At 43.3% G+C, this 25851-nt stretch overlaps 1 protein-coding gene across 3 annotated transcripts in view; it reads right to left on the bottom strand.

The window, feature by feature from the left end:
- The window catches only part of CNTN5 (contactin 5), a gene marked incomplete at both ends in the record, with an annotated part of 519573 nt that overhangs the window by 29829 nt on the left and 463893 nt on the right, over window positions 1-25851 (bottom strand). For all 3 annotated transcript variants that reach the window (XM_084251216.1, XM_084251217.1, XM_084251218.1), the window contains 3 exons: window positions 7839-8073; window positions 9503-9573; window positions 20147-20296. In XM_084251216.1, the coding sequence (XP_084107342.1) occupies window positions 7839-8073; window positions 9503-9573; window positions 20147-20296 (456 nt within the window). The remainder of the gene's footprint in view (window positions 1-7838; window positions 8074-9502; window positions 9574-20146; window positions 20297-25851) is intronic.

The raw sequence follows: 25851 nt of genomic DNA, 5'->3' as shown, positions 1-25851 counted from the left end.
ACAAAAGACTTTTTTTCAAAGGTGCATGTGGCACCGAGCAACCATTTGCTTTTAGTTAAGCTTTCATTAAAATCACATGCTATAATTGTGTAAACTCAGAATGTTTTGGCAAATTCACCTTAATCTTTACACAGAAGCTGACGTTAATTCCTGCCATGCTCTAAATCATAATTTCTCATACTGTCACCCTTTGAATATCTGTTATGCTTTTCTTTTGCTCTTTTGTTATGCTCATTCTTTTGCTTTTTTTCTTTTGCTCAAACTTTTCAGTTTCCTACTATTGTGCATCAACCTGATTTTCAAAAAGCATCTGAAAAAATGTTTCTGCTTCCATTTCATTCTAGAATTTGCATCAACAGACTTGAAACAAATGTATTTTTCACTGCTGGTTAGCAGGAGTTAAGATTCTTGATATTGTGAGACAACCTGACCTCAGGTTTGGGACCTGACTTATTTGAAAAGGACCAGACACAGGATATCATTTGCTATTTGGAAGCAGCTCTGTGTACCTTTTGAATGAATTCATTGCCCAGATTTGTGCGCCAAATGTCTTAGCTTGGCTTGTACATTGTTGAAGCAATTACATCTCTGTCAAAGAAGACTGCAGGGAGATAAATACTTGCAAAAGCACAAAATAAATGGTTGGGCAGCAGTTTTGCTATAACTCTAAAGAAAAAACAAATATTTATCAGCTTTCTGTATCACTACACAAGTTTAGGTACTTCTTAAACAGAAGTAAGGAAGCTAAAAAATTAAAATAAAGGAATACGTTTAAAAAATTGTGAAATCTAATTCCCAAGCAAGTGCCCTAATTTCTATTTAAAATCTCTGAGAATTTTAAATCAGCATCAGGCACAAGCCAACATTCCATACTTGCATTCTTACTGTACATGACAGTTGCAGCTCACTGAGGGTAAATGAATCAAAATGAAAAAGGAGGCCTTTCCTGATGGCCTAGGGGTTAAATCTCAGGCTATCACCCTTAAGGCTTGAGTTTGATCCCCAGCCAGGGAGAATCCCACATGGCACAGCAGACCTCTCCTGACTTGCCCGCTGTTCCCCTCAGCAGTGTATTTCAGTAGATCTGCCTGTTCTACTCCCCACTCTCTCTGGTGAATCCTCTCACCCCCCGCACCTCTGGTCTATACCCCAGTTCTTATATGTATAAATAAATAAATCTTTAAAACATTAAACTGACAGCAAGGAAGCAGCTGATTCCTGCTCCATCTCTTAAGAGCCAGTTTGGGATAAAAAGACATCCTACTACTGAATGGGACAAAACATTTTCACACCATATATCTGACAGGGGGGCTGATATTAACGATCAACAAAGAACTCATACAACACAATAAAAACAAAACAAATAGCCTAATAAAAAATTGGCAGAAGAACTAAACAGACACCACTGCAAAGAAGACATAGAAGCTACAAACAGGCACATAAAAAAATTCTCATCATCACTTATCATCAGGGAAGTGCACATCAAAACCACAATGAGAGATCAGAAATAACGAGCCTTGACACCATTGGTGGGAATGCAGACTGGTCTGCCCTTTGGGGAATCAGGATGGAAGTGTCTCGGAATGCTACAAATGGATCTGCCATATGACCTAGTGATTCTACCCCTAGGAATTTACCTGAAATATTCAAAATCATTAATGCGAAAGGAAGCTTATTGCAGCAGTGTTTACTATAGTTGAATTATGGAAACAGCCTAAGTGTCCCCAAACAGATGAGTGGGAAAGAAGATGAGGTGTGTTCACACAGCAGAGTATTACTCAGCCAGCATGCTGCCATTTTGGCAACGTGGATGGATCTGGGAGGGATTTAGCTAAATGAAATAAGTCAGGAGAAAAATAAATACCAGGTGGTGTCATCCGTTTGTGGAATATTGTGTTATAAAGCAAAGAGTCCGATAAAGACAAACTTAAAATCTAACCCTTGAAAGCTGACTACAGAAATGAGGTGTCCAGAGTGGGGCGCATTGGGGGAAGGAAGCACAACGATGGTGGATTAGGGGTGATTTGGTGGTGGGTGCATTATGGTGGCAATGATGGGGGTATCCAAATATTACCTCAGTTAAAAACAAAAAAAATTACAAATAATAAAAAATAAATTATGAAAAAAATTAATGTACATTTTTAAAGTATTAAAATAAGAATGTTAAACAAGTGGATACAATGCATTCATGTTCTCTATTGATTTTATGGGCAGCTGATAGTGGTTTTATGTCCTTTCATCAAAAAGAAGATGGAGTCTATTTAAATGCTTTAATTGTTGGGGTTACGGATAAATTTGCTCTTATAGGATTGATACTGCTTTGACCAAATATCGAGTCAACTGACAAAGTTTCTACTACTGAATGAAGGAAGGGTTTAATCAAATTTCATTCTCTTTCTTTATAATAAGGGGGCAGAGTTTCAATGTTTGTTATCTTTTTGAATTACACACGGATTGTGATTTAGAAACCAACAATATACGTCTTTAGCAAGGCTGAGTCTTAACGTTAAAGGCACAAAGTGAAAAAAAAAGAGTCAGTTTTGGGGAACAAAAGAGATTTTACAGGGGACTTATATCATTCATCTTCTTGTTATTGACAAATAACTGGCAGAGGAACAGATGAAACAAGATTAAAAACAAAGAGATAATAATATAAAGAATAAACAAAACAGATGAGGGAACAACCAAGAGGAATAATTGCCATTTAATGGTTTTTTTTTTGCCAAATTCTATTTAAAACTCATTATACATGTTGCTCAAGCCTTCCAACATCCTTACTATCACTATCATCACTTTCCAGATGAGGAGACTGAGGGGCAAAGGAGGCGACAAACAACTAGCAGCTGTGAAAGGGCGAGGCGGCTCTGAGTGGACAGTCCAGGCCTGGCCACACGATGTCCTGCTTCTGGGCAGGTGTTTGTGTCAGACGCACCCGGTGCTGTTCTCTCTGTGGCAGCTCTTTTTCCTCTTTGATCTCCACCCCAACTTCTCCCAAGAACCCTGCTGATGCTGGGATCCCCACCTGGGCCCTCCAAGCCTTGCCAGAAACCACCTAAATGTCCAGCCTCTCCTGTTTAACCCTGCCAAGGTATACGACCTACTCCTTTTATTCTTACTTCATGAAGGTTTTGATCATTTTGAAAACAGTCGCACCGCCCTTCACAGGTCCTGGGCTGGCAGGCGTCTCTGGCCTTCTCCTGATCTGCAAACCACAGGACGCGGTTGCCACGCCCGGTTGTGTCTCAAGCATTTTGACCAGTTATCAGGGATCCATGTTTGAGACTGTACTGGAGCTATGTCTACCAGACTCGAAGACGTACGAAAATCTCTTTTTTCTTTTCCTTATGATAATATTAATTGGGGCATGGCTAACTCCTTCCCTCCAATCTTGGGGTATGAAGTGGAGAGACTGATAATAGATTTCAGTCTTTAGATTAAATTTTTGAGCCACATTACCATGCACATGAATTTAGACGATACACTTGTGTTCAGCAAGCTAGCAGCTGGAGTCCTCCAAGTAGTGTGGGGGGATGAATTTGTAATATGGAGTATACATCTGACTTCCCAGGAGGGGTGGGCAGCAGCATTAATCAAAGGAGAGTTTAATAAACTCGTTGGGAGAAGGGTTATGGCTTCATTACTTAAAAATTCGGCAACGGCAGCTGTAGTTGAACTTTTATAGGCACTAATCCAAATGGATCATCTGGCAAAGACAGGAAATTATTCCTTGTATTTTACAACTAATATGCCAATTTATTAATTTTCAGGTTCACATAACTCCCACTGAGTTCTTTTTCAGCTAAGAACTTATCTGGAGAGTAACACCTTATGAATGTGTGGTTTTAATTTGAGCTGAGGTAGCTTCGTTTGCCAGGGGATAATTGCTCATCATTTTCTGCAAACAAGGAGAGGCTTTTGGGTTTTAATAAAAATAAAAGCAGCGTTCTTTTTACATATAAGACAAAAGCCAAAAAAAAACAACTTAGAAAAGTCTCAGGCACAATCACAAACATATCATTCAACTTCTAATGAATCAATATTGAATTTTCCTCCATTTTCCAATTAAATGTAATTGAATGTTCAGGTTCTTTTCCCTTCCAAAGCTACAGTCATGAGACCTAAGTGGAAAATTAATATACGTTTGGCTAATAAGTAGTCTAGAAATCTGTAAGTGAAAGTCTACTCGATTATTCATTTTGAAGAAACAATGATTTCATCCCCTTTATTTGCATTTTAAAATCACTTGTGTTGAAAATTCGCTATTCTTAAAAAATTAGGATTGTTTCCAAAATGACAGTCCCATACAGGATTACCCACAGAGATCTGAGGTCAAACCAGGGCTAGGATGCTTGGATTCTTGCTTGGTTTAAAGGGGACAGATTGACAGATGTGCAGGTGCATGGTTGTCCTGGCAGGCGACTACCTCTCCTTCTCGGGTCACGTCAGACGCTGCTTGGCACTGACAGCCATTCAGGTCCACTTCTGTTGTGGAAACCTTGAAAGGCTTCAAAGGCTCCAGGGTGTTCACAAAAGAACCACGTGCAGCTTTTCTGACAATGCTGTAGGGTGGAGTCAGCCTCAGACTCGCAAAAGCCAAGGCCTTCTCCCAAGGAAATACCAAGTATCAACATTTATAAAGGATGAGCCCTTCAATAACAGGTCACATAAGGTGTTCCCTATGAAAATGCAATTTTCATTTGCGCCCCAACCGCTTTCTTAAGAAAAAGAAGCAAAGCGAGGAAGGCGTGGGGGATGCCCAGCCCTGCGGAAGAGAGTTCTGGACTCGAAGGGCATTGTGCATGGGGTGCTGGGGGAAATAGGCTAGAACCGCGGGGTGAGCTTTGGGGTCCTGGTGATCTAGGCTTCCCTGCAGACATGAGTTCTGGGGACTGCATTGGTTAAAACATCTTCACGGCCCGCGTCAGCTGTGAGAAGGAGGCAGGGATTGAGTGCTCCGGGTACGACCAGGAAGAACGTTGTCCAAGGACAGCCCTTGAAAGCCAGGCCCACGCCTCTTGCTTCACTCTCCGTCAGAACACGGAGGGGTGTCCTGACCAACAGGTGGGCTAGGCTGGAGCAGGAGCAAAGTCGTGGAACGTGTGTCCTGGACACACACAGTCTCACCCCGATGTGCTGGGCCTGGCAAGAGCGTGACTTTGAGGGCCTGCGGCTCTGTGCGAGCGCCCACGGGCACGGAGGAGGGTCTGCAGGGGAGGAGGAAGCTATTTTCTGAGTTTATTCCATGTCTTGACTCTCAAAAAATGCTGCAGTCTTGAAAACATTCCCTTTTCTTCAGGCACAGCAATTTGTCGGGCCCCTGAGAGGGATGCTGATGTCCCATCGTTTAAGACATAGCAAAAGGGGTTCGGTTATTCCTGCCTACCCTGGAAAGATTAAGCTACAAAAGAGTATTTTACAACATAGAATGAGCTGACAAAAATTTCAGTGTGAGATCTGCAGTGGCTTCTAAAGATGTTTTAGTGGAGACTTTGATTTTTGCAGCGGAGGGGTGAGGCTCAGCCGGGTCCCGCCGTGAGTGTCTGCAGAGGACACAGCTTCTGCTTCAGGCAAAGGTCCTTCTCTCCACGGCCTGCCTTTCCCGGCTGATGTATAGTAACGATGCTGAAATGTTTTTTTAGTGAGGAAATGTGAACTATCTGTTTGGACCTCATTGCTAGAACAAAGGTAGACTGGGTCCAGATTTAAGCTGCCTGGTAGCTTTCACATTTAATCCACCATCATCGTATGTCAGTATGAAATATGTTATAGCACCAACTGCAGTGTCTTTTTTTTTTTTTTAAAGATTTATTTATTTATGTACACAAGAGCTGGGGTGTAGGCCAGAGGGGCAGGGGGTGAGAGGACTCACCAGAGAGAGAGTGGGGAGCAAGACAGGTGGATCTACTGAAATCCACTGCTGAGGGGAGCAGCAGGGAGACAGGAGAGGTCTGCTGTGCTGTGTGGCTAGCTCCCTGGCTGGGGATCGAACTCGTGTTGCAGTGGCTCCAGAAAGCTTCACAGTGCTGAGACTTAACCCCTTGTGCCACCAGGGAGGCCCAACTTCAGTGTCTTTGAAAGAAGATGTGCATCTTGCATGCCCGGCTGAAAGAACCTCTCCCCAAGAGCAGCCCATTCCAGGTTTCAGGAAATGCAGCACAAACAAGGCATTATGATCTGAGCTCAGAGGCTCAGACACAGCAGGGTGTCAGAGGCAGCATAGCACTCCGTACAGGACACGCTCACTGTCCTCCAGCTCACCTCACATGGCTGGAGCTGGGCACTTGATAGTAAGGTTGATGAAAAATAAGGAAAGAAAGAGAGAGAGAGAAAGAGAGAGAGAGAGAGAGAGAGAGAGAGAGAAAATCTGTACTTTCTGAATAAACATGTACTTATAAATAAATTTTTGGAGTAACAAATAATAGAAAACATCACTATTAGGGCATACATTAATTGTATTCACTATAACAACAAAACACCATTATTCCATGCATTCTGCTGAGATAGTTCAGGGCCGTGCGTGAAAGCACGAGCTGGGAGGTGCTGATCTGGGTTAAAGCCCCAGCTCTGTAACTTACTATGGTTACTTACAAAGGGCGCTGACTGGTGTGAATTTGAGTTCCAGCTTCTGGAAAAGCAAATGAGGTCTTGGATCCCTAAGTCCGTTGGTTGTAAGCATCAGATCGAACACTTACTTTATGACATGCGAGGCAGCTGCACTGTCCCACAGAAATCAGTCACTACCTCTGTGTCCATTGTTCAAATGACCTAATTTATCCTTCCCACAGTACTGAGAATATTAGCCATTCGCTTGAGCTCCTCAAGTCACACATGTGGCCACAGAGGCAGTAAAGGGTCAGTTTAGATCGACAATAATTACTACAGAAGTCGCCTTTGGTGGAACATGCCAGCTTCAGGGAATGCAGAGTGTTGTTTTCACTTGTAAGACCAATCGAAATTCTGCAACTGAGGAGAAAAAGTTCTAAAAGGAAAAGCTATTGGGCTTTGCCTCGCTCATAAAATTGAATCTCTATAGTAAAAACTTCAAGGCACTTAGGATTTTGGTGTAGAAAGTGGAGCTTGCACTTAGCATTCTCCCTACAGGCTGTGACCAGGAGGGAGTCACTGACTGCTGGTCGACTCACACGTAGAACAGGCATCCTACCTGGAGGACTTCCTACCTGCCAGCTTTATCTTAAAATGGAATAAGGTTACACCTATGAAGGCAGCATGTTACGGGAAAATCAGGGATTTAATGGCAAGACGGACCTACAGCTAATTCTCAGTTCAAGCTGTGTAACTGAGTAAGTTCTTTAACTCTCTGAACATGAATTTCTTTCTCTGCCTTGGGGGTGACAACATGCCTATTAGATAGGATTGTCATGAGGATTTAATGATGTCACGTATGAAAGTTTCCAATGGAAACCTTTATCTGCTACTTCTTGATCAGCACAGTGTTGTGGTCATGAGATTAGAAAGCAACATTTATTGTCACATAAATGAGCTTTTGTTCACATTTATCTGATACACATTTAAATGTAGTATGTTACAACGTTCTCTGAATTTCTAACAGAAGAGGATTGAGCCGGGGTCCACCCAGAGAACAGAACACTCTGCAGGCACTACTAATATTGTGCTCCTTATGGAAAGGAATTTTGCCATACAGGGTCAGGGAGTGAAGAACATAAAGCTACATCCATGAATGATTCATTCTTTTAAATAAAAAATGTTTTGGAAAAAGTGTAAAGTGTAATGGGCCTTGAGCTTTATTTTCTTTTTGGCATATCTGTGTTATAAAACACTGGAAGTCGAAAGACAATAATGCGGATAAGGAAACTGACCTCCTTCTGCTGAGCAGATGACCACGATCTGGCTGAAGGGCCCGTCCCCTTTGTTGTTGTAGACGCCGACCTTCACCTCAAAGGGCGTAAGCGGAGGGACGCTCTCATCGCGGTAAATGAACTTGGAGGCTTCTGAGGATGTCACCATCTTCTCCTTCCAGCCTCGTGTTCCGTTGGGTCTGAAGGCCACGATGTAGCCAAAGCCCTCCCCATTCTGGAACTCTTCAGATACTGGCTAAAGGAGAAGGATGCGATTAATTACCAGAAAAATAACTGGCTAAAAAGACACAGCTTCCAAACCTTTATTTAAAAAGTATGAATAACTAGGGGCCTCCCTGGTTGTGTAAGGGGTTAAGATGCAACCTATGAAGCTGTCCGCAGCCTCTGCAGCACGAGTTCGATCCCTGGCCAGCCAGGGAGCTACCCACATGGCGCAGCAGACCTCTCCTGTCTCCCCACTGTTCCCCTCAGCAGTGGATTTCAGTCAGTCTGCCTGTTCTGTTCCCCACCCTGTCTCTGGTGAATCCTCTCACCCCCACACCTCTGGCCTGTACCCCAGCTCTTGTATGCATGAATAATTTTTTTTTTAAAGTATGAATAACTAGAGAACAGAAGCATGTTCAATCTTTGTACCACACTGGAAGCCAACATACCCCGTCACTTAGAAGTCCCTGGAAACTTCAAAAACTGTAAAGGTAAATGATGAGAAATAGCATCTGTTGGTATTCAAGAAAAGTATCGAGAATATTGAAAACTTGAGGGAAAAAGATTTGCTCCAGCTAGTCACATATATAAAGTGAAGGTGTCTAGTTCTGCACAGGAATTTCACCCGCAGGGGAGGAAGCACCTGGCCTCGGTGTGAAGAAAATCTGGCCCCTGGTAACATGGCTACAAAGGCCTTTGCACAGAAGATTTAACAGATATCAGCGCAAAGTCACTGCATCCAGGGCTTCTGTGTGGTTTGTTGGCTTCCAGTGTGGACTCATGGGGTAGTTCTTACTGGGGGAGGGTTTTTTCCGGTATATTTTTTCATTTTTCTGAAAAACCGTCAGGGATTTCTTCCATTGTCTACCGCAAACATTTAAATTTCCAAATTCTAAAGCATTGCTCTGTGAGCTCCATGGTATGTTGGAAAATAAGGCAAGTAAACATTAAGAAAGGAAAGTAGGGTCAAGGAAGATAAATGTCCTCCTGCTTCCTTTCCTGTGACAGAGGAAACTCTGGGGAGCACGTGATGAGGGAGACAAAAGAACACAACTTTCACAACCAGGTGCCAGTTGTGCTGCTTACCAGAGAAAGGCATAAATTTCTCAGCTTCCCCAGTGGTCGTAGCCTCCAAACAGGCCACTTCACTGTGAAATAACTAAGTATCAAACACAACTGTCCGAAGTAATTTGTGAGAGGTTATGTCAGTTCTTCAAACATTGTTCTGAGGCTGTGTGATGGGACGACACCCTCAGACTTGCAGAGAAGTTGACAGGGCCTGGTGTGAACGGAGGACTCTTTATGTCGCAGCCTTTGCCCGTGTGGGCGACGGCAGAGTGAATGCCTCCCCACTCCACCGAAATGAACTAGTTGGTCTCTCTGCACAGCACAAGGACACACATGAGGCCTTGTTTTTTACGGAACCAACACATTCTGACATGGAGCAAAGACTTTCTTACCTCCCAGGCGATGACCAACTCGTGTCTTCTTCCGCTTCTTCCACTCACGTTGGTGGGGGCTGTCTTGGGAACTGTGGGGGGAAGTCAGCTGAGAGTGAGGACGATGCTCAGGTGTGGGATTTAAGTGTCCTTACAAGTCACATCATAACGGTGCTCAGGTTGGGTAAAATCAACAAGCAACTGTAAACCAGAGACACGGTACGGGGGTGGGGAGGGAGGGGGTAGGATCAAAACAAGGGGGGAGGGAATTGTACGGGGACTATAACCAAGATGAAAATGTATACATTGTGCAAAAATGAAAAATGATGTTAAAAATATATATAAAATAAAAAAAAAATCCTGAAGTAAGCAAATAAGTTTGAGGTTAGAATGCAATATTCAATATTCAAACAAATTGTGACATTCTCCACTTTTAAATCTATGATGGAGTTTATACACACACACACACACATTCCATATATTATACATATTATATATGTATATATTCCATATTATATATATTATATATAATTATATATATTCCATATATTATACATGTATTATTTATTATACATGTATATATTCCATATAATATATGGAATTATATATATTCCATATATTATAGAATATATATTCTATATATTATAGATATTCCATATTCATACACACATATATTTATACATATATTTACACATTCACACACACATATATATATATTTATACACATATTTATACACACACACATATATATGTGTGTGTGTGTATAAATATGGAATATCTATAAATATGAAATACACACACACACACACACACACAATATCTTATAATGGCCATAGTCAGCGCTTCCAAACCAGGCCTCTGGCAACTGGTCTGTGGAAGTGAGGTAGCAAGGCCTAAATAAGAGTTAACACTATAGACCGAGCAATGGTTGGTTAAATTTCATCTGACAAGTTTTCTTTTTCTTCGAGACTCTTTTCTGTGATCCCAGGAAGAGGAGAGACCCTGGAAAATCCATGGATGGACGTCGGCCTCACTGCCTTAACCGGAACTCACAGGAGCTCCAGTTCAAAGAAAACTTACCAAACACTTCCACAGAGTGATAAACTATAGAAATGAGTAAACATTAAAAAAAAAAACAAAACAACAAAGCACAAAATTATCAAGAATGAGTCTCTCTGCAAAATGCAAAACACGGGCACTCTGCGAAACTTTTTCGAATGAATAACTATTAACAGAATAAATGTGTCAAAGGAATAAATTTCCCCTTCACTGCACCAAATCACAAAATCAGTAGTTGAAAGAGAACATTTTCAAATGAGGAACTGTTAAATGAAGAAAACTATTAAAAGAAATCATTTTCCAGGCTATGAGCCTGCATTAGCAATTTTACACTTCAGCCTCGCCTTCATGCCCAGCACAGAGTTTTTAAACGCTATTGATATACTCATAAACAATAAATTCACTCCCATATATTACCTACTTGGATGAAAGGCTATTAATTACTGGTAGACAGTCACACGGCATTTTAAACACCAGGAAGCTGATGGGGAATGTATATTACTAGAAAGGAAAAAAAGTTTTTTTGAACCAGAAAGGTGGGAGAGGAAACGTCAGTGACTACTGAATTGAATGGTCTTTTCCCGGAAGGCTCCGTATTCAGTGTTCGGGGGGTACGTGTCTTCCTGAACACGTGTTCTCACGCTTAGGCACCCCCAGAAGGAAGTGTGGAGGGTACTAGCAATCTTTCTTCTCTCACAGTTACGTGCATCCTCAGAATCACACGGAACTGGATGTCCCTTTGTCTCTCACTCAGATGATTTCAAGGAATTCAAGTGAGAAAAATGGCATTAGAGGAATAACGCTGAGTATGTCCCGATTTATATGAAGAGCAAGCAAATCATTTATGAATGTGAGCTGTTTGTTAGTAGTCGCAGCTCTGGAGCCACCTGGGACATCCTGGTGGGCCTCCTTGCTGCGCCTCAGCACACGCCGCTGCCGTGTGGGGCAGTGTGAACACATCTCCTGGCCTGTGGTATGCGTAAGGCACACAGAGGGGAGCTGCTTCCACTGAATGTGTATAAGGCAGGGATAGTCCCTCAGTGACTAATTTCAGACTTCTGAATATTGTCACCATCAATACACAGACAAACAAGTAGTGGGACAAGTTAATTTGTTGATATTGTGCCATTATGGCTTGTTTAGTACCTTGTGACTGTTTAAAAACAAGTGTATATACATTTCCATGCTTCACACGCATCTCTGACAACTAACAGTTAAATAACATGATGAACAAGCTCTACCAGAGAGGTCTACGCTGCATATCACACTCAAGGACATGCAGTCATACCTCACAGGTAGGAGACAGAATTGAAGTGAGGGTCTTGCTCTGCATCAGACAGAGGTTGAAGGGAATGTGGGGTTTGAGCTCCCCTTCACTAAAACTTTCTCCACATCAGAAATAAAATTGTTTCGCCATCATATCATTTGTGAGCTCGCTGGGGTAGCACTTTACCTTCTCTCAAGAACATTTCCTTGCGTTTACATTTACAGCTTGGCTAAGTGTTTGGCGGCCCAAGAGGCCGAGCTTTCGGGCCCTCGTGACTTTGACAAGCCTCCCTCAGGAAGCGGAATCTTTTCTAGAGAAACTCTCGACTCTTCCTTTTACTTGAAGACCTTGAGGCCACTCTAGTATCAACTGGTCTAATTTCAATAGTGTATCTCAGGGAAAAGGGGGGATCAAAACAGGGGAGACCCAGGGTAATGTGAGATGGGGTAACGGCCAGTCTGTGGAGTGGTGAGAACACACACACAGTTATCTGTCCAGTCTCCATCCCATATGGGTGCATTCCCTGACACCCCGAAGCAACCACAATAGTAACAACAAAGATACCTGATGACAGATCAGTGCAACATAAAAGGAATGAAGACACTTGAAATATTGCGAGAATTACCAAAATATGGCTCAGAGACACAAAGTGAGCGCATACTGGAAATGGTGCTGATGGACCTTCTGGACACAAGGTCACCATGAACCTTAAGTTTCTACAAAACACATTATTTGTGAAGCGCCAGAAGCAATGAGCAACACAATGAGGTGTGTCTGTGTACACAGTCATACGCTGTCAACTAGCTCAGTGCTACGGCAACATGATCTCAATAAAACTAGGAAGAACCAACCAAGTAACTGAAGACATGAGCAGCTGTGACTCAGGCACTGTGTTCCGAGTTGGGGTCACCATGTTTGAGCTGAGGATTTGATCTAATTGGTTTAAAATTCCGAACCCCACGCAGGTGATCAAGGGGCTTACACTCATTCATTTGCTTTTCAGTTGGTGGCACACAGCTATTATTTTTGCCGTCAAAGCTTTGGAGTCCGCTGATTTTAATTATACCCTTTTATTTATAAAACAACCTATTCATGATTTGTAGGGATTTGACTTAATTTCTCATAGCCCTTCTGGTGTAAAAGTTCTGTAATTCTTGTTCAAAGCATAAAATTAATACGATCAAACCCCTAATAAATGTTTTCACTGAGTTCACAGAAATACATATTTACTTTAAAGCCAAATATATTTTCAGCATAATGATGAAAACCTGATCTAGAATTAAGCAGCTCCATGCGTTTCTCCCTTAGTCAGCTAATGATAAATGTCATGAGCTTATTAGCTTAGAGAATCAAGCTTCTACGCATGGTGAGCAGGTTAAACTCTGCGCTTCCAATTTTCCTCAACAATGTTCTTTCAAGAACAGATAATGTGATTAATATTTTGGCCACAAGCTGCAAAATGCCTAGCTGCTTTATGGTCTTGGCCGGCATGCTGTAAAGGAGACACCTGTCTCTGTTCGCCTCGTACATGGGAAATGCTTCTGTAAACACGTGGCGTGACCCACTGTAGTGCTCTGCCTCAGTGCGGGCGTGCACGGCTGTCCACGTGGATGGCAAGAGCCCTTTTTCCATGTAACAGTGCAAGCAAAGTCAACCCCACCACCGACAAGCTTCACCCAGAGTTCGGCTACACAAGACGGGATGAAGTCATTTACCAACTTCTCTTTTCTTTTCCTAGAAATATTCCCAACATCTGTAGTAGATGTTTACATAGCTCATTAAACAAAACAGCTGTATAAGAGGCCTGTGGGAGGTCATGTAATTTAGGAGCTAGAGGCAATTCAGCAACTGGTTTGGAAAAAGAGGCGCAGAGGAATGGAAGACGGTGGAGGCTGCTTAGACCGTAAGGAGGAAAATTCTGAAATCATTTCTTCCTGTTTAACTCAAAGTATATCGCACAGAAGTGTCTCAACTACCTGATTTGATCATTTAAACTCACTTTATAGAAGGAGTTAAAGAGTTTAAAAAAAGTAGTGGTGTTTCCTAAAGAGTTCAAGCAATGCTTTTATTCCCATCAGTATGATGGATAAAGTGGTTTGTAAAAAGGCTAAGAGGAAGAAAGACCTGGGCTGGAATATCGTTGCTACCCTCCAAGGTGACTGGCTAAAAATATGCCCAAACCTATTTGTCCTTCGGTCGCCTCATGGAGATAATAACTGTACCTACGTTTGAAGGTTATTTTTATGATTATTGATCACAGTGCCTGGAACTATCCTGATTTAACATTATCTATTGTTAGTATCTACTTCGATTTGAAAAAGAGAAAATGGTGAAGTGTTGTAGGATAAACGGGGCCAACACATCTGATCTGGAAACAGAATTTCCTTTTTGGAAATCTGGCTAACACTGTTTTGATTAGTACCATGGGGATGATTTCAGTTTTGGCTCAATTTGTTTTAATTTGGAAGTCGAGGGAATATACGATTTTTGACGTCGCAGATGTTTCCAGGCTCTCTTAGGCAATGTAAGATTTCCCTGGCATGAGTCCTGTCATAAATGGTAACAGTGAGGAGCGCAGAGGATCATGGGCGAGTGGGGTTCACAGTCTCTTACTCCATTGATGGAGCCCTCAAGGAAGTAGAGCAGAGGATGATAAAATACTATTTGATTGAGTAACTGCTGTACTTAGTTAAAAAGAGGAGACTGAGGAGACAAGAAGAGAGAGGGAGAAAGATAACGTGGTAGACAGCATCTTGCAGTAAGAGCTGGCTTAGGATTTCAACTCTACCACTCGCATGCTGGGCGACCTGCCTCAGTTTTACAAACGCTCTAATTCTGTCTTCTCGTCTGCACAGTGGTGATAAACCCTTCCTACCATGGTGATAAACCCTCCCTACCATGGTGATAAACCCTCCCTACCATGGTGATGAACCCTCCCTAACATGGTGATGAACCCTCCCTACCATGGTGATAAACTCTCCCTACAAAGGTGATAAAACCTCCCTACAAAGGTGATAAACCCTTACTACAATGGTGATAACCCCCCCCCTACCATGGTGATAAATGTTCTCTACAATTACACAACAAAAGCCAAGTGCTTAGAGTCTGTTATTTGGTTTGTGACTTATGACCACTCAGGGTGTCACATACGATGTCACACGTGAAAGACATTATGGGAACCAGAAGACAAGGCAGACCTTGAAGGCCTCGCACCTACTGGCTGGCCGGCAGCCTCTTAGTGGCCTTTCCTCGGTCGTGCTGTCTACTGCTCCTCCCTCTCTTCCCAACTTCCCAGAACACGACGCACCTCATGATTAGCCGGGTTTCTCTCATAGAAGCAGCTGTTAAAACCACCATCCCTGCTTGTATACTGGCCCTGAAGCTGAAGGCCTGTTTCTTGAATATACTTTGTAGAAAAGACTTGTCTGTACCAAAGTAGGCTCATGATTTAAAAATACTGCCTGTGATATGAGCCGTGCTCTTATCTTCTTTTTCCTAATTGCTGAGATCTGGTCTTAGAGGTCTGGTGCTTGCCATGATTTCTGCCCTCGTAATGTTACCGAGAACCATTTCTTTTATATAATATAATTAGATTACTCATTGGGTTGAAGAAAGCTGTAATGTCCATTTAATAGTATTTTCTTTTAGATTTTCTCAATTATTTCAGCTGAATGCGTCAGATTGTCTACACAACATTTTCTTAGAGACACAGACTGAGAGACCTTTAAAAGCCCTATAACCTTCTGCCTTTTCTCTGCACACCCCACTGTCTGGCCACGGTGGACTTTCTAATCCATCCCCCTATAAATTACTCTGCCTGAGTCCTATTTGGCGTGACCTTCAAAGCCCCATTAAATACCATTTTCAAGGCAAACCACATACCCCCAGAGAAAGCTAATTTAGTGCCATCTTATGTTATAATAGTATTTTATTGTGCTCCGTGCATAACTTTTGAACTCAACGGAATTCCTAGGTGATTATGGAAAAGACTGTGAAGATACAAATGTGAGCAAAGCAAGACCCATTCACAGGGGGAAGAGAACCACAGGGAAGGAGGCCGTCACCGAGCCTCAAAGACGTTTTCCTCTAGGCTGGGGATGAGTCCCACACCCTGGACATGCTGAGGTGGGGCTGGCCGGCCGGGACCCAAGACAGCTGAACACAGAGAACCCCAGCTGCCCGGCCTTGCCTATCGGCCCCGCAGCGCGCATTTCGAGCTGACACGCCCGCGGTTCCCTCAGACTTTAGCCCAGGAATGCACCTTTGAGGATGAGGCTGTCGCTTCCTGCAACCCTGCCTGCGGTCCCCCTGGCGCGTCACCTCCTCCTCCAGCCAGGTGACCAGGGCAGGGAGCCACCACCTAGGACACTGCCCCTGCCTCCCGAGGGCTGGACACTGGGGGCGGTGGAACTTCAGGGCAGCCCCACGCTGTGCTGCGGGGGAAACCCCGCGCGTGCAGGGCTAGCCGGACAGGAGGGCATTGCCTGCTGGACACCCGGGAGGCAGCCTCTCGGGCTCGCTGGCCTGACAGCCGCTGCTGCCCGCTGGGAAGGCCCAGCCAGGGGGATCGCGCAGGGGCACAGCTGTCCACGCGATGCCACAGCCACGACCCTTGCCACCGTGACCCGGGAGGCTGCGGGCGGCAGCTGGGAGGCAGGGGGTGGAGAAAGCAAGGACAGGTCACAGCCCTGGGGTCAGCCTGTGCTGAGATGGGGGGAAAGGAGCAGGGGATCGGCTGGACCTCCGTCTCCTGAATGTAGGAATGTGTATTTGCTTGCGTGGCCACAGGCGAGGGGTGACAGTCTCCACCTGGGTCACGAGACTGTCCTGCCAGGCCAGACGGCAGCGCTCCCGGCAGCTGGGACGTAGAACCCTCGGCACAGCCTGGGCCACCAGGCCACATGTTTTCTGCCCCTTCCCGCCATGCCCCCAGCGCCCAGGCAAAGGCTGCAGGTGGGCGCAGTCACCAGTCCTCTTAGGGACGAGGCCTGGCCGCCAGGGAAGCCGCACGGAGGGGTCAGCCCAGAAGCCAGCGGGGGCCATATTTGGGGGAAATGCACACTTTGCACTGAGCACTGCACCCCAAAAGGTTCTCTTGAGCCCAAGCCACGCGGGCTGGAGGAGAGCTCCATGGCGCAGGGCCAGGCCGTGCCTCCTCCCCGAGACCCCGCACCAGCTGCTGCTCATCCAGCGCGATGCCACTCACCGCATCAGCGGCTGTCCAGGAACCTGGAACCCTTCCTCGGGGTGAACCATCAGCTCAGTCACAATTAAGATGGTTTAAATCTCCATTTAATACAGTAATGAGGCATTTACCGCCCCTGGACCGCCCACCCCCCACGACAAGGAAGAGGTAATACTAGCCTGGCCGCGGGCCGGACCCCAGCACGGGCCTGACCTGCACCACCGCGTTTGCTACAACGACCCTGAGGAGCAGAATGCGGATATCTCCGTCTTATCTTAGGTGAGAAAACATTTTTGAACAAAGTCTAACTCATACCTGTTTCCGCTGGTGGCCAGAGGCAGAGCAAAGCTAACAGATCAGCAAACCCTCCCCAGTTACAAGCTACGCAGTTATCTCGACTCGCCTTTTCCTTTATCTTTCAGCGATTAGCATCATAACTACGGACCGTGGAGAATATCAGAGTTCAATTAAATAAATTAATTGCTGTATCTCTTCTTCCATAGCTTCCCATTTCTACCAGAGTATATTCCAGATTCAAATCCTTAATATGAGTCCCTCTTTGCGAGTCGACTTTTTAAATGGCAGAGACGTTTCTATCATCCTACCCCAAATCCACACACTGGTTGGATGACACCATTTCCAAGGTTACACGCAAGGTTGTGTGTTTAGGTCTAGATCTACAAATATTTCTACCTGTCTGTCTAGCTCTCCACCTGAAACTTGCAACAAACTGTACTATACACATAATGAATAAAAAGTACATATTAAGATAAAATACATATTTATTCACTATTCTGACATCCGAACAATCAGCTCAAACAGAACCAATTAAACCTGTGTTTGTTGACTGCTAAGACTGTTCTGTCACTGGAAACTTCAAGGAAGAATTAGCTTTTCTTGGCATTTGGGAAAGGAGTATTTTTAAGGTAAAAATGCTTTACTAAAGCTGCTTTGGGATTTGGAATATTCTAATAAATAAGAGATTTTTAAAGGGCCCTAAACGCTTGAACTCACTGGCCCAAGTAGGAGACCCTTTTCTTTTGCAAGCAGCTGTGTTTCCTTGGCCCATCAGAGCCGGGTCATCTTCTGAAACAGAGAACACTGAGGTAAGGGAAGCCGAGTGTGTGGGCTGAGACGCTCAGGACAGGTGCGTCCTCTAACCTGGGCCCCCTGACGGACAGGCGTGGACTTCAGCACGTGGGCCCAGCACGGCCTCCAGCCCCAGCATCCCTCAGCTCCAGAATGAGAGGCAGGCAGCATTTCCATGCTTTTCCTCTTGTGTTCTACGAGGTTCTCATGGAGCGAAGCCTGTCATGTACACAGAACCCCCACAACCTCATTCAGGCGCTGCAGGACTGAGGGCCTGAAGCAGCAGATGAGGGTGACGTCTCTCAAACGCTGAACCAATTCAGCTTGAAAAGAAGGTGTTTGCTTAAATGCTTTTTAATAGCGTGAGATGTATACTATAAAAAGTTTAAAAGGATTATTCATCCCAAAGGGATTATTTACTTTCAGAATGAATTTTTATAGAGAGGCTCTGAAGGAGACCGTAACTTCACCTTTGTTTAAACACAATGGACACTATGCAAAGTCTTCACCCCAGCGAGCGCGCTGAGACCTGACCGGCCGCCGCTGCTCCTAATGAGGGGCCACCTGCACGCGGGGCACAGAGGGCACACACGGCGTGGAGGGGGCCGCTTTCAAGAATGCCGGAAAACACAACCAGGCAATGTTCAATTTGAAATCCACACTACTGAGAAAGTAGCAGGAAACGTGTAAGAGGCAAACCACAAAAGCAGGGAAGTTGGATTTTCTGTAACGGAGTCTTTCCCAACACATTTAGGCTATTTTAGCTTTCATTTTCTTGGCTGCTCAGTTTTATATGGAAACAATTTTAACACCTTTTGTATGGTTATTAGCACCTAAGGCAGTTAGTTGACCCGCTTGGGATTCTCTCTCTCTCTCTCTCTTTTATAAAATTAGACCTAATATTGTTTAGGAGGAAAAAAAAAAACCTTCTGATTGTTTATTCTAATTACTATCACCTTTGCTTAAGTAAGAAGCCACGAGTCACATTTTCTGCCCTTTCTAGAATGGTGGTAGCACATGGGCGCAGTTAATTCACAATCCTCTACACACACGTGTCTCTGACCTTGGTCTTGTGGACAGGAGCATAGAAAGGAAACAAAAGGAATATTCCCTTTCAACCTTTCAACAAAGACATGTAGAACTAGTACCACATGTTGTTCTAGGTGTTGAAGACAACAGCGAAACATAAAATAGAATTCCAGTATCGGATCACTTATGTTCTAAGGGTATTATTATTATGGGGTTAGCTATAATTGACTGTACAGACACTGCAATTTGTCTTCTCCCCTCCCCATATGTGCAGTGTACTCCAAGCCCCATTCTTTATTGTTTTCACATTGTTCTCATCCTTATTGACTTTGTATGTGTGCCTAAGCTAGTGCCTTAAACTTTCTTAATATACAGTTTTATAGTGACATAAAATTTTAGTCAATAAAAATTTTACCGACATAATGAAAGATTACAAAAAATCCCTTTATTATTCTTCCAGGTGATAGGCATGATACACTGGAATTCATATTTCACTAAAACCATTACTTTCCTCCAGGTAGTCATTAGAGACATGTTACTGGAGCTTCTGCATTCTAACAACAGACACATTAAGGAAGCAAGCAGAAGGGTCTGTGTTTTGCACACAGACTTCTAGAAGGTAGTCGCTGAATTAAACTACGTCTCTGCAAAGTGTAACAGGGTTAGATTGTGGAGGGCTCCACGAGGCCTCTGAGGCAGTGCGCTATAATTGAAGGTGACTAATCTAAAAAAAGTGAACTAATCTCTCTTGAGTTTCATGGGATTGCTGTAGTGTGTATAGGAGCGCTGCAATTTTATGATAATTTGAAGGAGGGTGCAAGAATCAGTAGGAAATTGAAGCATGTGGACACCTATCTATGGGAAAGCAAGGAGAAAGAATCTCAAAGCAAGTGAAGTAATTATAGAAAAGGAAATCATCTTATGATGTCTAGTAAATGAATCAGAAAAGTTACAGGGAAGCCAGCACCGTGGTTAATTCAATTCCCTTTCCAAGTGCTCAGCGCAGGCCAACGTGAGCCCAGGGTCTGGTTCTCACCTGCTTCGTTGGTGCGGATGAGGCGTGAGGGGGTGCTGGGGTCGCCGGTCCCGATCGGGTTGGTGGCCACCACCCTGAACTCATATTCCACCCAGGGGTTCAGCTCCACGGCCATGGCTGACTCCATGTCCCCGGTTATGACTTCTGGGACTAGGGAGAGAAAGGAGATATAGCACATCATCGGGAGGACCGGAAAGCAGTCCCCAAGGGGAGTCAGGATGTCCAGGAGGCTGAAGCTCACTTCCTCATACAGCATCATCGTGGTGTCACCTCCAGGCTCATCTGTAAGATCCACGTCCACCTACAGGAAGCAGGCATTTGCACATGGCTTAGTCTGTTGTAGCTACTTGGCATTTTTCATGTCCTTTTAAGACATAATTGCCATAATTTGCCATTAGCTACACTAAAAAGCACTTTGTCAGCCCTCAGCCTCAGATAAGAAACCAATAAATGATCTCATTGAAGCAAATAGTTCTTAAATTTCTAGGGAAGTTTGCATCCCCATTCTGGCGAACATGTTTAGCCCCTTGGCCATTCCAAATAGCAGCTGTAGCATGTGTACCTCTAATTTAAAGACCTAGTTTCAAAGGTGCAAACATCCATGGATAAAACAAGTAAGTCATGGGGATAAAATGTCTAGTGGTGACTGTTTATAAGGCTGTATTACATATTCGAAAGTGGCTGAGAGAGCAGATCTCAAAATTCTCGCAAGAAAAGATTTTTTCTTTTGTAATTTATTACTAAAACCTACTTGATCTAACTCTGACACCGTTAATAATTCCCTTCACTTTGAAATCCTTTGCAGAAGGTAACTTCTGCTTTCCTCCTGCCTGACTATCCTGTCCAGCCTCCACGGCTGGCTTCCTTTCATCACCAGGTTATCTCAGTTCTGCTGATTCCTTCCTGTGTTCCTACGCCACGGTTCTTTACCCACTTTCAAGGTTTTCCATATCCTTTATATGCTGGTGCTGCTAAAATTTTTGGACACAACTCTGTTTCCTAGATTCCAGACTCATCTGTTCGATGGCCTGGTATCAGCGTCTCAATCTTAAATTCCCCAAACTACTTCTGCAGTGCTTAACATCCAGTGAATGACGGCTGCATTCTTACAGATGTTGCAGCCCAAATCTTGGATTCAACTTGAATTCCTTTCTCCTCTGTCTCACTCCAGTCTACAAACCACATTATGACATCTCCTACTTCAGAGTACTATGTTTTTACCACTTCCCCTTTGTAGTACAACTTCTTAAAAGAATTGTCTATTTTAACTTTTCTCCCTCCCTCTCTCAAGCCCTTGTGTCAGGCTTCTGCCCACTCTTTTAATCCAACTGCCATTTTCAAGGTCCACCATGACCCACTCTCTTACGTGACACTTCAGCAGCACTTCCCACTGGTAATTCTCTTTCGTAATATACTTTATCCTTTTGTCTTCCAGGATATCACATGGTTGAGGTTTTCCCTTTCACCAAAATGGTTGCTTTTTCTCTGTGTCCTTTGGATGATTCCTCTTCTCTACAACTCTTTATGTTGGAAGGCTCCAGGGCTATATTTTTATACTCTTGCCTTCTTTAGACATATCTCCTTGGAGATGACAAGCAGTTTCATGACTTTGAAAGAATTTATAAGTCAACAGTTTCTTAATTTACATCTCTATCCGAAACCTCTTTTAAACTCTAGACCCTTCTGTCCAGCTACTTGACATCACCATTGGGATGTCTAATATATGCATCTAACAGAATATGCCCCGTACTGACCTCCTCATCTCTCTCTCAACCCATATCGATTCCAACCATGTAGGCTTCTCTGTGTCAGTAGAAAGTAACATTATCCTTGGAGTTGATCAGGTCAACATTCTTGTAGTCATTCTTGAATTACTTTTCTCTTACCCTCCTCAATGCATTTTTCAGGAAATCCTGCAGACTCTTTCTTCCAAATATTTCCAAACCTTCACTATTTCTACCACTGCCATTTCTGTCATTCTGAAATGCCATTGTCTCTCCATTATAATAGCTCCCTAACCAGTTTATGTGATTCCCCCATAGTCTATTTGCAATATAACTTCAATGAATATATTAAACGATAAATCTCAGAACCAACCCTCCAGTGTCTCTCCATTGCTCTCTGGCAGGAAGCCTAAATCTAATATGACTTGGTCCAGCCAACCTCTCTCCAGACTCATCTCCTACTGTGCTCCCTAAAGCTCATGCTGCTCTTGCCCAGATGGTCTCCTCGGCTCCTGCTTCAAATGCTCCCAATGCCTTCAGACCTTGTCGGTCCTCCAGCTCCTGGAAGTGCAAAATCCACATTTCCGCTAAGTGTTCACTCAGATGTGCACTCTCAATGAAGCTTGTCCTGATCTCTTGCTTTGAAATGCCACCAGCCTGTTATGGACTGACCTGTGTGCCCGCTAAATGCATGTGCTGAAGCCCCATCGTCCGTGTGTGACTGGATGTGGAGGTGGGTCTCTGAGGAAGTAATTAAGGTTGGATGAAGTCACAAGGGCAAGGCCATAATGTGGTGGGATTAGTGTTTGTAAAAGAAGAGACACCAGACAGCGGACTGTCTCTCCCTCCCCACCAGAAGGCTTTGGTCTGCGATGCTGGAGGACTGCTCTAACCAGGAATCAAATCTGCTGGCTCCCGGATGCGATATTCCTAGTTGCCAGAATTGTCAAAAAATAACATTTTTATTGTTTCGACCACCAAGTGTGTGGTATTTTGTTATAGCAACCCAAGCTGACTAATACACTGCCCCTACCATTGCGCTCTGATATCCTTACAAATTCTTTTTATTCTCCATTCATTAAATTCTAACAGAGAATTTAATAGATGTTTATTATGGTCTCTGTCATTTGTCCTAATCCATGAGCTAATAACCTATACGAGGGTAAAGGGCTCGGTCTGGTTTGTTCACTGTTCTATCCCAGGTGCCTAGAACACTATCTGGAAGGTGTTCTATCAACTTTTATTGAATAAATGAAAGTAACGTAAGTTCAAATTACCAGCTGTGATCAGAGTTGGCATGGTTAACTTCTGTTTTCATCTTGATGCAATTACTTCAGGCTTTATGTTAAAAAAGAAAAGTCCTGGGGCCTCCCCGGTGGCACAAGGGGTTAAGAAGCAACCTATGAAGCTGTCTGCAGCCTCTGCAGCACAAGTTCAATTCCTGGCCAGGGAGCTACCCATATGACACAGCAGACCTCTCCTGTCTCCCCACTGCTCCCCTCAGCAGTGGATTTCAGTCATTCTGCCTGTTCTGCTCCCCACTCTGTCTCTGGTGGATCCTCTCACCCCCCACACCTCTGGCCTGCACCCCAGCTCTTATATGCATAAATAAATCTTTAAAAAAACAAAAAGGAAAAAAGGATTTATAAATTTCAGATTCACTGATAAACTTAAAAGGGCTGCAAAATAATTGTAAAAGCATGAGTTGAAAGTATTAACACTTTTGAAAACATGTAAGGTGAAAAAATTAAAAATAAGAAATAAGGGATTGAATCTATGCAATTAATCTTCTTCAGAACTCTTGGTTCATCTACCCTCTTGCATATTTTTTTATGTAGTTTTTGAATTTGGACCAGTGGGATGTTACTTTAGATCCTTTGCTTTTATACATTGGCTATTATTTTCAGACTGGTATGGGTTATTCATAGTCCCCCGTATGCACTCTTCTCTATTAACGTAAAGATAAGATATATTCAGGAAACAAAACAAAACAAAACCTGAACTCTCTTTGAATTCATGTTGGTACGTAAAGGAATTTTAAGCTTTTTAGATCACTAGCTTATGAACTACATTGCCTTTATCAGAGAGCTTAAACTATAAGCCCATCTTTTCTTTTTCCTAATAAATATTTCTGCATTAGAACTATCTCAGAATTGACTTAGATGAGGAATCAGGGATCTCTTTTATACCACAGATTCAAAAGAAGTTGAGATCAGATTGCACCCGGGGCTGAAACCAGGCAGCTACTTTAAGAGCAAACAAAGGTGACTTTGTCCTTGGGAGGCCGCCAGCCTCCACCAGCAGGTGCGCGAAGTGCTGAGATTTGGAGAAAGGAGGGACCTCCGCAGGTGAGGCGATCTCTTGCTAGAGTCCTGTTACTATCAAGGGTGAGTGCAGAAATGTATTTTTGAAAAATCCCTGATTCCTTATATACAGTACAACAAAGAGACTTTTTAAAAAAATAATCACCGTACTTGCTGAACTGAATTAAACAAGAATGCGCACTTAAAAATGTTTCAGGCATTCAAATTATATTAGAAAGCTCAAATTGCAACTTCATAGCAGAGACTTTTAAAAAATAAACAAACCCCAAAAATAACATTTAGTGTAAATGCCTAGGCCCTGTCTGTTATACATACACACCAACACACACATGGTTTTCAATTTTTCCTAATTAAAAATCTATCGGTGTATATATGCTTATATATTACCTACCTACCTACCTGCCACCTATCTCTTCATCTATGTACTCACCTGTGTATTCAATCTCTCTATTCCACGCCCCCCTCCAGAAGTAGAAAGAGATGGACCAAGGCAGGAGTAACTGGACAGTGGGTAGAGTAGGTTTAGGGCTAGATGTCCTTTCCTGAATTATCCATGGAACTTAGGGGTTCCTCAATTTCTTGGGTTGCAGAGGTATCGCAAGGTTAAAACAGTCAGGCATGAGGGTAATGCTTACAATTTCTGGTTAAAATAAATATGCACCATACGCAGCACAGTGCCATGGTAATCAAATTGAATTCTACAAATGAATGTAGGATCCTAAATGTCAAGAAAAACCTGAATATTTTGGATAGAGGTGAATATATTTCCTTCCTCTAAACTGTAAACTTCATACAACAGTAAGTTTCTACTCATATTTAATTTCTTAAGCAATAAAATGGGCACTTCAGCCTTGTAACCGTGTAATTATTTGAGTTTTATGAGTTACTGTGCTCAGTTTACACCTCACTTCTAAATAGGTAAATCAAATTTATATTTAGACAGACAATAAAACAAAAGCACAAATTCCAGCTAAGTATAGACAACGGCTCTGAAGACCACGTTTTATAAACATATTGTGCACATTTTAAATACCAGCATGTCAAATAAGTAACTACTAACTATCAAGTGACTATAATTTCACCAGCCGTGCACACAGCCATACTTGGAGAGACAGAAGGTTTAGTTAAAACATGAAAAGAAAACCATTAGGAAAGAAAATAGTTTTCAAAATAACACAATGCTAATACAGATATCTTAATGATGGATATTAACTGCCACATTATTTTAAAAAATAAAACCTACTGCCACATTATTTTTAAAAAATAATAAAATTTTATCTTAGATTTCTTTGTATAGATAACACAGGTGTGACTACGAAAAGGCAACACAAAGAACTGGGTAGTGAACTAGAATAGTGTCTGATAATCTTGGTGATTACTTGAATTTAAGTAATAAATTTCATAGAATTTTATTGCACTGGGCCTCCCTGGTGGCACAAGGAGTTAAGTTGCAGCACTGTGAAGCTATCTGTAGCCACTGCAGCACAACATGAGTTCGATCCCTGGCCAGGGAGCTACCCACATGGCGCAGCAGACCTCTCCTGTCTCCCCGCTGCTCCCCTCAAAAGGGTATTTCAGTGGATCCGCCTGTTCTACTCCCCACTCTGTCTCTGGGGAATCCCCTCACCCCCGCATGTCTGGCCTGCACCCCAGTTCT

The sequence above is a fragment of the Talpa europaea genome, assembly GCF_964194135.1.
Source record: "Talpa europaea genome assembly, chromosome: 12".
NCBI lineage: Eukaryota > Metazoa > Chordata > Mammalia > Eulipotyphla > Talpidae > Talpa > Talpa europaea.
The sequence above is the reverse complement of the archived record's forward strand: the minus strand, read 5'-3'. Positions and strand labels throughout refer to the sequence as shown.